Source organism: Chiloscyllium punctatum, chromosome 2 (assembly GCF_047496795.1).
Source record: "Chiloscyllium punctatum isolate Juve2018m chromosome 2, sChiPun1.3, whole genome shotgun sequence".
NCBI lineage: Eukaryota > Metazoa > Chordata > Chondrichthyes > Orectolobiformes > Hemiscylliidae > Chiloscyllium > Chiloscyllium punctatum.
This window is the reverse complement of record NC_092740.1, coordinates 74,498,598-74,514,026: the sequence shown is the minus strand read 5'-3', so window position 1 is coordinate 74,514,026 and position 15,429 is coordinate 74,498,598. Positions and strand designations below refer to the sequence as shown.

At 38.4% G+C, this 15,429-nt stretch overlaps 1 protein-coding gene across 9 annotated transcripts in view; it reads left to right on the top strand.

Moving 5' to 3' along the window:
- sema6a (sema domain, transmembrane domain (TM), and cytoplasmic domain, (semaphorin) 6A) overlaps positions 1-15,429 on the top strand; it is a 150,081-nt gene that overhangs the window by 123,660 nt on the left and 10,992 nt on the right. For 3 of the 9 annotated variants that reach the window (XM_072584241.1, XM_072584226.1, XM_072584234.1), the window contains exons 13-19: positions 2,712-2,885; positions 4,487-4,627; positions 4,817-4,894; positions 6,576-6,631; positions 7,814-7,834; positions 8,025-8,075; positions 9,945-10,106. In XM_072584241.1, the coding sequence (XP_072440342.1) occupies positions 2,712-2,885; positions 4,487-4,627; positions 4,817-4,894; positions 6,576-6,631; positions 7,814-7,834; positions 8,025-8,075; positions 9,945-10,106 (683 nt within the window). The remainder of the gene's footprint in view (positions 1-2,711; positions 2,886-4,486; positions 4,628-4,816; positions 4,895-6,575; positions 6,632-7,813; positions 7,835-8,024; positions 8,076-9,944; positions 10,107-15,429) is intronic. The other 6 variants (XM_072584261.1, XM_072584252.1, XM_072584279.1 and 3 more) reach the window with 6 other exon arrangements.

Genomic DNA, 15,429 nt, shown 5'->3' with positions numbered 1-15,429 from the left:
ATGGTAGAGTGAAGGGAAACGTTTGGTCAGTGGAGAATTAAGGTTACAGTCATTTGAGTTTTTCATTAGCTTTCCCATTCAGAAAGAGTTTAGGTTATCAGTTTATCTCTTCTCACCCTCTGTCATCTTCTCCTCAAAGGAAATGTATAAATAGTTTAATGGGCATGATATGCTGCTTAATTTCTTTCACACTTCATCTCAGAATGCCGTTACAATCTTGTAAAAGTTTACCAGGTACCCCTTTTGTGAAGCTGGTGCATTGTACTGTTTTTTCTCTCTTTAACAATCCTCATCTTTTGTTGTTTTGTACAGGCAGTTTCTTGTGCAGGTTCAGTATTACTGGAAAGATTTGGGACTTCCAGCTGCTGAGTTGATGGCAAGATGATGTATAAAGTGTGGCAGACCACCATGAATCTTAAATCCTGCTCTGTGTGGTATGGCAAAGCTACACCAGAGTGCCCCAGGCAACACAAGTAATGTTGCCACATTCTAGTGATCTGCTGCCTTACATTTCTTGTGTCTGTGTAGCCTTTGTGGTATGTTTGGCAACATGGTCAGCAAATTGCCCTCAATTACCATTACCACTATGCCACTGCCTCCTTAGGGAGAAATGTTGCTTGCTCCGCCTGTTTCTGAAAGAATAAAATCTAAATCGCTCTCAATAGTAGATGGTAAACTCCAAAATAACAAAAATAGCTCCAGTTCCAGCTGGAAGTGGATAGGTATGTAAAGATTTGTCAGTACTGTCATCTTCACAGTCACTAATATTGCTGTCCTTGCCTTGTTCTGAGCTTGTATCTGTGGTTGCAGCTTCAAGTTGCTTGCCTAATAGATGTGCAGGCTTTTTACAATGTCCTTTGCCAACATTCAAATGGGGAAATTGCTGACTGAACACTTTGGGTGGAAATGACTTTGGAGGATACAATGGCTTTAAGAGGTGTATTTTGTCCTATTTTTCTAAATAAAGGAAGGTTGAGACAGAGTCAACAAAGTAAACAGCTTGCGATGCTTTTTGTTAAAAATAGTGTTGGAACAATAGAAGCAGCCTGAATGGGTGGGGTCAGTATCCCTCAGAACCAGGATTCTTAGCTTTAGCTTTCAACAGTTGCTGAGGTCTTGAAGCTGGATGTGGAAGGTCTTATTCTTCCCTCTGTTACAGCTAAAAGCTGGGGTTCTGTTCCTGCTGCTAGAATTGCATGTGAGAGAATCTATTTTACTGAATTTGCATTTGCCAAGAATATGCTTATGCGGTATTACTAGATGGGTCAGTTAATTAGTAATAGTGTGTGTATATATAAATTTTGTTTGGCATATTGATTGTTTTAGTTAAGCCAGTTATTTTCTTTTACTTTCAGTTTGTCTTGTATTTTAACTTTAGTGTAAAAACAAAGTGTGCTTTGCTTAAAGTTGAGTAATTTGACCAATCAAATTGCATCTGGAGCACAACAACTTTAAAACAAGAAAAAGCTAGAGTCTAGGCTATCTTGATATGTTTGAGGGGGTTTGTCTGCTCCTTGACAAACCTACTGCTTAGGAATCGTCTCCTCATCTCCCACTATCAGCAGCTTGACCTCCTCTTTGAGGTCTCTGCTTATTTTCTACACGATTCTGTATTCAAAGAGGAATGTCTCCTAAATTGGTTTGTGCAGAAGCCAGATGTCAGCAAAATGTCCTCCTGCACCCATTTCACCAACTCCTGTAGACATTTTTAACTTGGCACAGCTATAGAAATGAGTAAACACCTGTATCATTCTAGTCACATCCAAAATAGATCAAACAACAGCAGCAAATCTGTAATTGTTTGATGATACCTTTCAGTATTGCTGGTGGAGGCACCTTCTTAGTACTTAACATGTTAGCTGGAACATTTAGCTACAAGTTGGCAACAATGGTCTCAAATCAGCATTGCACACTGATTGAAATCTGATCTGTCTGCCCTGCAGGTAAATGGTGGGTGTTGACTCCATGCACAACACCTGAGCAAGATGGTGCTTCATGTGACTCAACCCAAAATTTCATGTCCGTTAACCCATCTTCCTCTTTAAGACTCTTATTGAATTGAAATTTATTTCTGAAATTTTAATTTATTAAAGGCATTCTGTTCTGGCTGCGAACACAGATACTGGTTTCAATTGACTTGTGTGAGCTACTGTTCATTGGTAGCAGTGTGGTTGCTGGGGAAATGTTTATTTAGTGCGTGACTTTCTGTAAAGTTTAGTTGAGTGCAGCACAGCTGTTAAGAATTTAACAGTGAGTGCACTGTTATGCCCATATATAGAGAGAGAATAGTTCTACAAAAAATCATATTTCGTGGATGAAACAATGCAGCCTTTGATATCGATTGATTCAGAACATTTTAAGGAAAAGCTCTCTTTTAAGTTCCATTGGCCTGCCAATGTAGGTGAACAAAAGGGAGCTTGTCTGTTTCTTGAACCATTCTGCATGTTTCAATTAAATAGGAACTAACTCTGGTTAAAGAGTGAGCTTGATAGTTTACATATAAGCATACTTTCTCAATTAGATCGCAAAGAAATCTATTGCATTCTGGTTTCACCATTTCACGATGAGAAAACTTAAATTTGAGATGGTACAAAAATATATATATTTTTTTAAAAAACATTCACTTTAATGTTCCATAGAGCGAGATTCACAATTCAGGAGGGTCTAATGGTAAATCAAATGAAACGTGATCATTTGTTTATTTTCAACAGATATCGATTGACCAGAATTGCTGTGGATAATGCTGCAGGTCCCCACCAAAATTACACCGTGGTGTTCTTAGGATCAGAGAAAGGAATTATCTTGAAGTTTCTGGCCAAAGCAAACATGGGCTTCATAAATGACAGCATCTTTCTGGAGGAGATTAGTATCTACAATGCAGAAAAGTAGGTCCACCCTAATTTCGCACTTGATTGAAGCAGAAAGATTTTAAATGCACTTGAGTAAAATCTGCAGGTAAAATCAGGGTTACATTATTTGTACTGCACTCACATTGCACATTATTTTGATGGGTACCATTTTGGGAGTGTTAGGAGCTTTTAAATAAATAAGTCAGGTACTTATTTTGTTATTAACACTCTCAAAATCAATTTTAGCAAGTAGTTATGTTTGCTAAGCAAGAGCACTGAAGCTTTTACTGAATTTTTTTTTGAGGTCTCTCCCTCCCTCACTCTGTCTGTCTCGATCTCCTCTTTCTATCCATACCTCCTTTTCTCCTCTCCCCACTGCTCGCTCTCTTTCTTTCTTTCTTTCTTTCTTTCTTTCTTTCTTTCTTTCTTTATCTCTTTCTCACTCTCACTCTGTGTCAGAAACTGAGTCACTATCGGCACTTCTATCTCAATGTCACAGACCATGATTCCCAACATTGCCTTGACTTCTTACTCCTTTTCCTAGTGCCTGGAATCATTCACAGTCCAATCATTTAGGAAATTCCCCACCAAGGTGGGTGGACAAGGTATGGGAGGTAGGATAGTTAGGCTTTTTCCTAGTAGGATGATATAGCCTTAGTGGGCACCCACTTATCCATTTCTGAACTTGTGCTTTGAGTTCATTTCAAGACTTTATTATGTGATTATCTTTCCTATTTTGATTAAGAGATTGAAATCCCATTAGACAGACAACCTTTATAATGGGAACAGGAAATCAAATATTTCATTTACCTTACCCATTGTATCAAAATTAAATGTCTTGTCATGTTGTTAATAATTTCTGCATTGGCATAGCTGATGAATACTCTGCTTGCTTTGACAATAGGCATTCAGATTATTAAGCTACCAAATTCAGTATCTGAGCTGTGACAAAATAACTGGTTCCAGTTGAGATCATGAATTATTATTAATTTCACTCCTCTTTGGACATGGCAAATGGACGTTGGCCAAGACTCTTGCCTGTGGGGGTATGCATAAATGTATAGATATTGGCTGAAAATGGAATCAGGCTTAGCTGTGATTTCACCCCTTGAAGATTGAGTGAATAAGCCATGACACTCAATGACCAGGCACATTAATGAATGAATATTCTGTAGAAGTGGGGAACTGGAGTGTTATATTTTTCCCAAATGTTGAAAATCATTGCACTCGTTTACTCAATGAAAGTCCTGCAGTTCTCCATGTGGTTGGTGGATTGATGTGTCCAACAGTGAATGTGACACCTGGGATATTTATTCACATTAACAATCAGCTCCTAGCTCCTTAAGAACAAAATTGTCACAGTGTAACAAGAAATGCTACTGGCACTCAGGGAAATATAACCAAGCACAGCTAAGTGTGAATTGTGGTAAACCATGTTTTAAAGTCTGTACTCCTTTTACAATAAATGTAACTTGTTTGTGCCAAGTGCTGCGTGAATGCTTGTAACACTTTTCCATCATTGTAGCAGTGCTACTTCAAAGGTACTTGGTGAAAAATTGGATTCGTGAATGACATATGAAATCACAATTGGTGTAGGGTGTAATTCTCCTCCTGTAAATGTTGTTCTTTTGTGGTAGGTGTAGTGTTGATGGTGTGGAAGACAGAAGAATTGTGGGAATGGAGCTAGATAAGCCCAGCAACTCTCTCTTTGTGGCGTTCTCCACTTGTGTTGTGAGGGTGCCTCTTGCTCGATGTGAACGTCACAGCAAATGCAAAAAGTGAGTTAAGGATTTTCTATTGTTTTGTGTGTTTTGAAAGATTTGCATGCAACTAAGCATTGAAGCATTGGGAAGGCTAGGTAAATTGTCATGGTGAAGTCTATTTGAGAAAGGACGGGAATTTCTGTTTTGTGATTTGCATAAATGATCACAAAGTCATTTGGAAGTTTTATTCTGTTCTTTCCCCAGGACATGTCTTGCTTCTCGAGACCCCTACTGTGGTTGGCTGAAGGAGGGCTTCTGTGCACAGCTAACACCTACAACTAAGTAAGTGTTTTTTTTAACGAAAGAAGTGGTGAATGGAACCAGAGAAATTAAGCAAGTGGGAGTGGCAAACTAGCACAAAGTCAAGCCTTTTTGGCAAGTGTTCACTGTTACCAGAGATGTCCTTTGCAGATAGTGAATGGTTGTCCTGTTTTATTCTGGATGAGCACAACTTGGTGGGCTCGAAGATTGAGCTGAGAATGATGAGGCTATAATATATATTTGCTTTTCATGATGAAGAACGTGAAAAAAACATTTATTTTGTGGGTGTCAGCCCTCCTTCTCACGGGCTCCTTCAGACTGTTCACCAAATGCAGCATACAAGACGAGAAGTACAACATCTGTCAAACTAGTGCTGCTGCTGCTGAAACTGTTGTTAAGAGGTGGCTGGTGGCACTTTGTTACCTGACTTCTATACTCACAAGTGGTATTTTTATTTACACTATATTTGAAAACCCGGAAGGAGTTTGACAAACTGATAGCCCAAAGAGACACATCTACATCTGACCAGACTTCTCATAACTATACACGAGCAAAAATGAAGGGAACATTTCTGTATATTATGTAATTGTTCTAAATAACACAGTACCTTCCAACTATGAATAACAGCAGCAACCAGGCATTCCTTATCTTAAGTTTGCAATGGCATTGAATAGTCTCAGTCTTTTTATTATAAATGGATGATGTTTCTTAATAAACCCAACAAATACGTATAGAAATGTAGCTCTGTCCAGGTTTGAGCATTCAAGTGGGTGTAGGAGCAAGCTCCTCGTGTCTGAATGGTAAGGCCTGATTTGGGCTTTGAGCTTCGTTTATATCAAGCTAATCAATTGCAAACTGTAAAGAACCTAATAGCCTAAAGAGCCTAATATCTTTTGCACATGGACACTGCTTGAGGATTTAACTAGTAGGCAGTATACTTCTGTTCATTGTGAATACGCACTTCCTGACTAGTTACTGCAGACATGGAAACTACTTGGTGTCCAAAAATTGAATGCTGTGAAGCCAAAGTTTTAATCAAATGGATCAAAATTCATTATATTATGAGGACTTTTCTACTGCTTTTCTCATGTGCACCAAATCAATCAATTTTCCCAGGTAAAGCACAAATCAATGGCTTAATTCTAGCCTTGATATTAAGCCAATTTTTTGGGTCATCTTTGTTGAAAACCTCTCCTGTCTATGTTCCATTTCTTGAGTGTATGGCAAGGAATAGAATGTTTTTGTAGAATTTGAAGACAGGCCACTGTTCATCAAACTGAGGAAATGTCACCTAGAATACTTTTGTGTGGCTGGTGATGTGTGTTTTATTTGAGGATGATATGCATCAAAGAATTGGTTAAAAAAATCAATAATGCAGAGTCACTGCAACACATCACCTTGTTGCTGACCCCACTTTAGAACTTGCAATTAGGATGTAAGGTTTAATCACCAGTAAGGATCCTGGCTGAAAACTCCCAGACTGCACAATGCCCTCTCTAGGTTAGACTGAGGGGGGAATTTTGCTGGTATGTAATCTTAATAAAGGCTAAGGTCAGAGGTTATTCCTAGAATTTGTTTTTGTCAGTGCTCCAGTAGGACAATGTCAACCAAACCATCAGTTAAATGCCACATTACAAAGTTTAATGTACTAGTACCATTTTATCACTTACAAAAATAACATGTATCTCTCTGTTTTGTGTAGATCGTTTGATCAAGACATTGAGCGTGGCAACACAGATGGTCTGGGAGACTGCCAAAGTAAGTTTACCTACATGTTTGGGGGGTGGGGTTATTATACTTTTTTGATGTCACTGCAAAAATATAATTTCAAGAGAATAGTATTTGTAGCATTGATCAATGCAATTCAGGGGAATATCTTGATGAGCAATATGTAATCTTTGAAGATCATTCACTCATTTTCACAAGCCTCTATTTGTCACTTACCACATTAGTACATGGTGCCAAGCACAATTTTAAGTGTTTCTTTTGTTATCCAGTGGACAATACAGAAATATGTATAATTAATTCTGACTTAAAAGTACCCCTCAAACATTTATCTGAGAGGGAAAGTAAGCTAGACAATGGCAAAATAATATGAGCTGTTAATAGTATTATAAATAACTAGACTTGTTTAAAATAGACTGGGAATATCTTCCATATAAATAAATTATTAAAATTCTCATCATAAACTGGAGATAATTTTTCGCAATTTTTCCAAGTGGCTCGCTTTGGAGGAGTACTTGGCATACAAAGGAGTTCTGTGCAGTTTGGTTTGTACATCTCAGATTCCAATATTTGTCTAACTGTTTCTGGATCATAAATAAAGGATCAACATTTACATTAATGAGACTATATAAATATTTTTTTCATGGAAGATAAGATATATATTAATTAGGCAAAATAGTTCTGAAATAATAGTTCTGGCAAAATGAAAGGAGTTGGTGTGGTTTCAAAAGGATATGTGGATATAACCTCTACAGGCAATGCCTCCTGGAAAATCAATAGAATCCCTACAGTGTGGAAGCAGGCCATTTGGTCCATCGGGTCCACACCGACCTGCTGAAGAGCATCCCACCCAGACCCAGCTCTCTACCCTATTGTTTTAACTCCACATTTACCATGGCTCATCCACCTCGCCTGCACAACCCAAAGCGCTATGGACAATTTAGCACTGCCAATCCTCCCAACCTGCACATCTTTGGACTGTAAAAGGAAATAATGTGGCATTTTGCACTCGTGCAGTCTGATCTATTATATTTTCTGTTACTTTGGAAATGCCTTGTGTATTACAGTGCCATTTTGGAATACCCCGATTTATTCTGTAGGTTTTGATTCATTTTTGTAAAAAAGCTTCACAAACTTAGGAAATATTATGCAAGTCTGAATCAGCTTATTGTGGCGAAGTTAATTGACACATTTTTCTTTTTTTTCTTTTTGCAGACTCCTTTGTGGCACTGAATGGTAAGCATGCCATGAATCTGTTGTTTGATTAATTGGTGACATAAGCATTCAATTCATGCTGCACCTTTTCCAACTCCCCCTGTGTTTTATCAATGGTATTTACATTCAGGATGTTTTATTACTGTTATCTTTTATTCCCCTACCTTCTTTAGAGGCTTTTTTTTCATTTCCACCGTTGTTTTCTTCTTAGACTTTTCAACCACCCCACAAGGTCATGAAATGTCTCGTGATACAATACATGGTCAGTGTTTCTTTTAAACCCAATTTTATTGACTTTATTCTGGAATGCACTTAGTTTAACCTTGAAGTAATCTATCCACTAATATAAATCATTTAGCTGTTTGTTACTTGTTTTTGTCTTTTGTATTCAAGATTTTCAATTAACTTTTTGTAGACACTAGCCTGATATTAGACCTTGAGTTTTACTGATTAGATCAATTATAATGCCCAGTGAGAGGTTGTCCTTGATTGACAAGAAACAGGACTATTTAGTCTAACGCACTGCACATATATGTGGCCATGCTGATTATAAGATAGCCCATAATTAACGATATTGGATCCTTCCTTGTTTGTGACTCCATTTTCAAGTTTTTGAAATGATTGTAGCATCAGGAATGAATTTTGCCAAAGTAAAACAGACTGTAGATTCATGGAAAATGCTTTTCGATTATTCCAGATATTAAAGAAACAATTAAGTGAAGCAATATGTTTTGCTTGTCTGTACTGTTCAGATTGAAGTATACTAAGACTAAGTTTCATCACGTCTCCTCTGTCCAATCATTTTCTTCCTTTTCTCCTCCTCCTCTCTCCTGTGCTGAAAGCACAAATTGTTACTCAAGCGCCAATACTTAGTGAGTGAGTCCAAGCGATTCACGGGCTCGCTTCCATTTTGGAGAATGTCAAAGATAACTCATTGCTGTCCTCCCCTGATGTTCACAGACACAGTGTTCTTTAGAAGGGGCTCTGAGTAATTATCCAGAACAGGAATCCTACTTTTCATTTATCTACTGTCCTCCCAACCCAATGGCACTAAGGCAGATTGCAGCACCAGAACTAATGAACATTAACTGAGCAAAGGGCAATGATGTCCATAATTGGTAGGGCTCAATAGCACATCATATGATGAATTTGTTGACCTGAGCTGATCCATTTCAATCAGTCATGTATTTCTTACCTATTGTACTTTTTTAGACCATCCTGTTAAATTGTTTCTAAGTGGGTAAAATCATCACTTTGTGCAAGTGCTTCTTTCTGAATCTTTTCCAATTTGCAATTGCAGTGGATGGAAAAGAGTCAAAAATAGAAAATTCTCATAATGTTGGAGAATTCAGCTCCAGTAGGGAAATATTGAGTAAGTTTTAAAGGCAGATTAGCTGTAATAATTAACCATCATGTCCTTGAATTCACACAGTAGTTCTGTGCTGTGACAAAGAAGAATTTATGCATGCTTAATATTTTAATGAGTACTATCTCATTACTGAAGATTACAGAAGAATACATTTCAAGCAATTGACTGTTATGTGCCATTTTCCAAGATATTTGTTTCCCCAAGAATAGTTCTTTTCATAAAATGAAGTATTAACAATGCAAGCTGTTCCACTCACCCCGATTCTTTCTTTAAATGCACCCTTGGGTTACACTAATAAGGTTGGCTACTAAAGCAATACATCCTGTCACAGTTGATGGTGAATAATGAAATGCTGCTGTCATAGTGATCTTTCAGCCTGTAGCGTCAAGCAAAATAAATCCCTTTTAATGATTAAGTCTTGCAGACTGAAGGACAATTATGTGGCAAAATCATTGTTAACAATCCTTAATGTAAGCAGTCCTCAGTCTTTTGAGAGAACTTTTATTACTGCCATAGTTACGCAGAGGTTCTGTCATACAGACTCAGTGTGCTGCAGGCTGGATATGAGTTGTTAATGTCTATAATTCTTAGTGTGAATTCAATATGAGAGGAGAAATAAAGATTTACTTCACTCGTTGTAAAATAAAAAGAGACAATTGGGTTGTATTAGAACAGATGTTCCATTTTGCTGACTTAACAAAATTTCAGATACTTCGTCTGATTAGAATAGAGTGACCTTGACTGTGTTTATAATAATGACAGGCCACTTCAGTTCTGCCTTTTCCACTACCACCCCTCCTACAGCAGTTAAGGAGGGTTATGATCCCCATGGGCGGATGCTGGATCAGAAGAATGTTGTTGTGTCCTCAGAAAGCATAGACCCGTACGTGGCCAACCCTCCACACAATCACCATGATACCAACGGTAAGGCCTTGAAAACACTTCTATCCTGTGGTCAGAGTAAACTCAGTGTAGCTGCTTCCAGCAAAATGCAACTAATTTGACATCTTTTCAAAAGAAAAAATATGGATTTAATTGGTTCTTGGTGTCACTCCCAAATACTTGTAACCAGGCAGTTCATCAACACGAGATTCTTTTCAAGGACAGTAAGTTCTACATCCGGAACACTCATGAGCAAATATTGAACACCTCTATTATTTAATCTATTGTAAAAAGGAAATGGAAATTTATTCAGTTTCTTTTAAAATGTTTGTTTTTAAAAATGCATTTCTCTCTGTTCCCCACTGCAAAACTTAGCATTTTCCAATAAAGCCCAGTACTTGCTCCTAGGCTATCAAAAGATGCGAACATTGTATTGACATGACTTTTGTCTAAGTTTTGCCTCATCTTTGCTCCCCATTCTTTCCCAACTGTGGTTGAGCTGAGAGAGAGATAAGTTTATGTTAATATGTCAATTGCCCTAAATTTGGCCCAGAAGCACTCAGTGTTGATTCTGGATGATCAAAGTGGGGTAAAATGCTGAATTCATCAATGGTGATATGCAACACCTTTTTAGAATTGTCCTTCTTTAAATTAAAATCTTTTTTTTTGGTTCAAGGTTGATTGATTAATTTATTATCACAGTCTATGATGCACATTCAAACCTGAATGTGTAGCTGTAATAGGTTTGTGGTTTCATCAAAATATTCAAATTCAGCCTAAACAGAATGGTGATAAAAGTGAGAGAAGCTACGTATCTTAAAATTATAATAAAATATATAAACATGATCTTCAAGTTTATAGTGAGGCCTGAACTAGTTATACTGAAAACTAACCTCTGAGTAGACATCACAAAGCAGAGTTTTAATATTGATTTAAGGCAGCTGTTAGTCATTTTAACACTCAATCTTAGAGTAATAAAGTTTAAAAACTATAAACACTAACTTGTATAAAGAGTTAGACCGGTACCTACATGAGTCTGCTTTAATGTGTTGGCAGAAGAACTGCCTTTAGGAAACTAAAATAATACACAGTAAGAAGGCTGAGTGAAATAGCAAGTAAGAATTGACCAAGTTAATAGAGTCATAGAGATGTACAGCATGGAAACAGACCCTTCGGTCCAACTCGTCCATGCCGACCAGATATCCCAACCCAATCTAGTCCTACTTGCAAGCACCCAGGGCATAATCCTCAACCCTTCCTATTTATATACCCATCCAGATGTCTTTTTGAATGTTGCAAATGTACTAGCCTCCACCACTTCTCTGGCAGCTCTTTCCATAACATGTACCACCCTCTGCATGGAAAAGTTGCCCCTTAGGTCTCTTTTATATCTTTCCCCTCTTGCCCTCAACCTATGCCCTCTAGTTCTGGACACCCCCACCGCAGGGAAAAGACTTTGCCTATTTATACTATCCATGCCCCATATAATCTTATAAACCTCTATAACGTCACCCCTCAGCATCCAATGCTCCAGGAAAACAGCCCCAGCCTGTTCAATCCCTCCCTATAGTTCAAATCCTTCAACCCTGGCAACATCCTTGTAAATCTTCTCTGAAACCTTTCAAGTTTCACATTAGGAAAAAAAAAACTCTTCTCAAACCTAATTATAGGTTTGATTCCCAGTCTTTCCTACAGTACCTGATCTCAGTTGAGAAAAGTTGGTGCACTTGAATCGTTCTCAACATCAGAAAGGCTAAATAAGATGAAAATCTGTATGGGAACTGTAGGTGTGAATACCCGAGAGCTGCTCTGGATTGCCCTTCATAGATTAGTAGCTAACTGATACTTGATGCTTTAACTTGCACAGAAAAAGTGGCATTTGGGCTGTACCTCAACAAGATTACCATCAGTCAGTGTGGATGCAAAAGATGTTATTTCATTATGAATAAAGAAAACATTGTCCCACAAATAAGATCCTTATCCAAGTTGAGCTCCTTTAAAAGTTTTCAGTTCTCTCCATTTTAATTCTCTTTATGTACAGTAATGATTAGTATTGAGAATGGCAGTGACCCTAGAGCCTTATTAGTACCTAAGAAGGTCAATTTAATGTTTGGTGCTCTTTGGGGCATCATTATAATTCATACTGGCAGAGCTGGAAGCAGTTTACCTCTAATGAACAACAATGGTAGCAGAGGTGACTGCATGGATCTGACATTCTGGTGTGTGGGTGTGCTTTTAATATACTAAATGATCTGTAAAGCTTGATATTGACTGCATTTAATGGTTTTAATTGGAAATGGGTTGGTTTATTTGGTTTTTTTGTTATTGTGGTGTGGTGTTTTTCTGTTGGCACTTGAGAATTCTGTTCAGTTTATTTTGCAAAATGCCACATGAGTTCTTCAATGTCAGAACTTCATGTTTCTTAGTTTGCTGATTTGCTTACTGTCACTATTTTGTTCATAAAATAAGCACGTACAATCTACTGTTGAATTTGCACTTGCTGTCTTGTTAAGTATTGCTCTACCAAATCACCTGCTTTCTGTGTTACACCCTGGCTTCTTAGATGTTGCACCCACATGATCAGTCTTCTTTGAATTATGTTTTTTTTTGAAAAATGAATTCCCCTTGTTGCAATATTAATGGAATAATCTGGCAAGTCAATTCATGTGGGTGAGGCATGATATGCGTCCAGCGGCTTCTGATATTTAATATACTCTGGAATATTTTCAAAGCACTTTTAAAAACAGCAACACCTTTGTTTCAAACACAGCATTTTGGCTGGGCGTTTTTTAAAATTTCTAGTTCACAACATAAAATGTTTCAGAGTATGCTTCTTTCTGCTGTATTTTTGTGTGCTAAGCTAATGATATGATGAGCCGTTGCATAAAATGGACTTAACCCTCAGAACCTTCCCTTCTGCTGCCATTGTATTGAAGACCTCCCTCCCACTGAACATTTCATCTCCTTGTATGAAATGTTCCAAGGCCTTACAATCTGTAGTTTGATTCATTACTAACAACAGAAACAGTGGGGAAAACAATCACTCAACAGTGCTGTAGAATGAAAAAAACTCCTTGTTTTTCCCTTTAGGAATTGACCCTTCCTTCTTTCTCCTTGTGGTTTATGTCTGCATGTCCTTGTGACCCTTGATTAGTAGCTTATGATATCTTTCAATTGCCTGAGTCAAGGATAGCCCCTCATTTCTGTTCCCACTTATCTCAGCTGCCAGATGTCTGGAGCCTCTGCAGTCGCTGTCTAGGTGATATGAATATTATAGTTTGTGTAGACAATGGCTCAGAATTGCTAGTTTACCAGATTAACTCACAATTTCTTTTACACTTGCAATTTTTATCTCTGTGTGTCCCGTCATTATCATAAAGGATTGGACATTTACATTTCCAGATAAAGTTTGCAAATGCAAAGCAGTACATTATTTTCATTTCATTTCAGCTTGAATTCTGTCCTTTCTGCATTCTGTATTATATTGCCAAGCCATCTGTACTTTATTATTCAGACAGACAAAAGAAACTCTTTCTTACCACAGACATTACTTCATCTTGTGTTCGATATTAAAATCTCTCACTGATTTTGGAGGCTGGTGAGAGTGTAGGCAAAGTTTAAAATCTCTCTGGCCTTAATGTTGAGAGCTGTATTTTAGAAGTGAAAGTCTTCTATTCACTTTATGGTCAGCACTGTTGCTGGATAGTTTCTGAAGGACAAAATTTATTCGTCCTTCGTTATATTCAGCAGAGTCAAAAACTAGGCCTTTTTGGCTCTTTGGGCTTTTTAATCTCACAAAGGTCAAATATAATAAATTTCCGTTCACTGGATATGTATGTTGTTGAAGGCACATGCTTAATCATTTTGTATGCATCTTTGGGTGACATATTAATCACTGTTGTCAACATGTATTAATATGAAGAAGTTTAACAAAAGTGCATTATTGTTTTATAGTCTCAGGTCATTCATTACAATTATTGCAGGTTGTCACCAGACCACTGCTTTCTGAGTCAGTGTGTTTATGATCTATGATTCCACTGTAGTTTGCTAGGAAACACACGAGTGTCAATGCTGTTTACCTGCTTTGATTTTTTTTTACAAAACATGAAGTTAATGGAAGTTACTTGGCTGTATATAAGATAGTATATTGTATAGTAACACTATATTAGCTGAATGGTCGGGGCTAGAATGTCTTCCTGCCTCCCCAGGAAGTAATTTATTCCACTAAGTGCCTTTTCTTGTACTGGTGGTGTTTTAAAACTTGTGACTTCATGCCTGACAAATAATCTCTGTTCAGTGGCTGACATGAAGATGGAGTGGGGCCACATGGCTTCAGATCTTTTTGACCTTCCTCGGTAAAATCAACATCAGCCTGTTCGTCATTCTGTAAGTTTGGTGTTGAGTGGATTGCAGATTTTGTTGAATAAAAGTAGCAGTGATTAGGTGATGCTTAAAAAAAATAACATGAGAGGCATGTTTTCGCTGCTGAATAGGAGAAAGAAACATCTGACTTAAGGCAAAGAAGAAGTTGAACTTTGGGTGAATGTGTTTGGCAAACGATGAGGATTGGATAGCCAAGGTACTCTTTACAAAATACACGTGCACGCGCACACACGCACGCGCACATGCACACACACACACCCCACTCCACCCCTAACCACCTGATGGGGCTGGTATGGCAAACCTGCTGTGGTTGGTCCAAGCACCCTAACTGATTTAAAAACAACTCCATTGCCACTGTTCGTGGGTTCAACAGGGCATATATCCTGCTTTGTGGAGCTGCCTGGCACTTCATTCCCAGTAATGGCATTGGAGGCATTGACACTCCAGCATACCCTCGGTGGAGTGGGCATTGGGCCCTCAGCCAGGGAGGTATGGAAGCATCGTTGAGGCCAGTCCTGGGAAGGGGGTGGGGCATTAAATGGCAACATTGGGGCCTCCACACTTGATGCCATGGATCCCAAGGTGCCCAGTCAGGAGAAACATCCCCATCAAACCTCCAACTACTGCAAGGCTATATCTGCCAGTTCACCCACATGCTGTGCATTCCTTTCTCCCAGTAACAGCATGGGCCCAGGCCCTTCAATGGTTACTGAAGGACCTTCATTGGCCTCCAGATGGAAAGGAGGTTCCACGGTAAGGAGGTGCCTCCACCACCAAATCCAAGCCACCCAATGCCTGGAGAAAGAATGCCTCATCTTCCACTTTGTGGCCCTCTAACCATGCGGTATCAATGTCAATTTCACCCAAGGTCCTCATCTCACCTCCCCCCACCTTTATCACAGATCCAGCCTTCCAACACAGCACTGTCCTCTTGACCTGTCCTACCTAACCATCTTCCTTCCCACCTAATCTGCTCCACCTT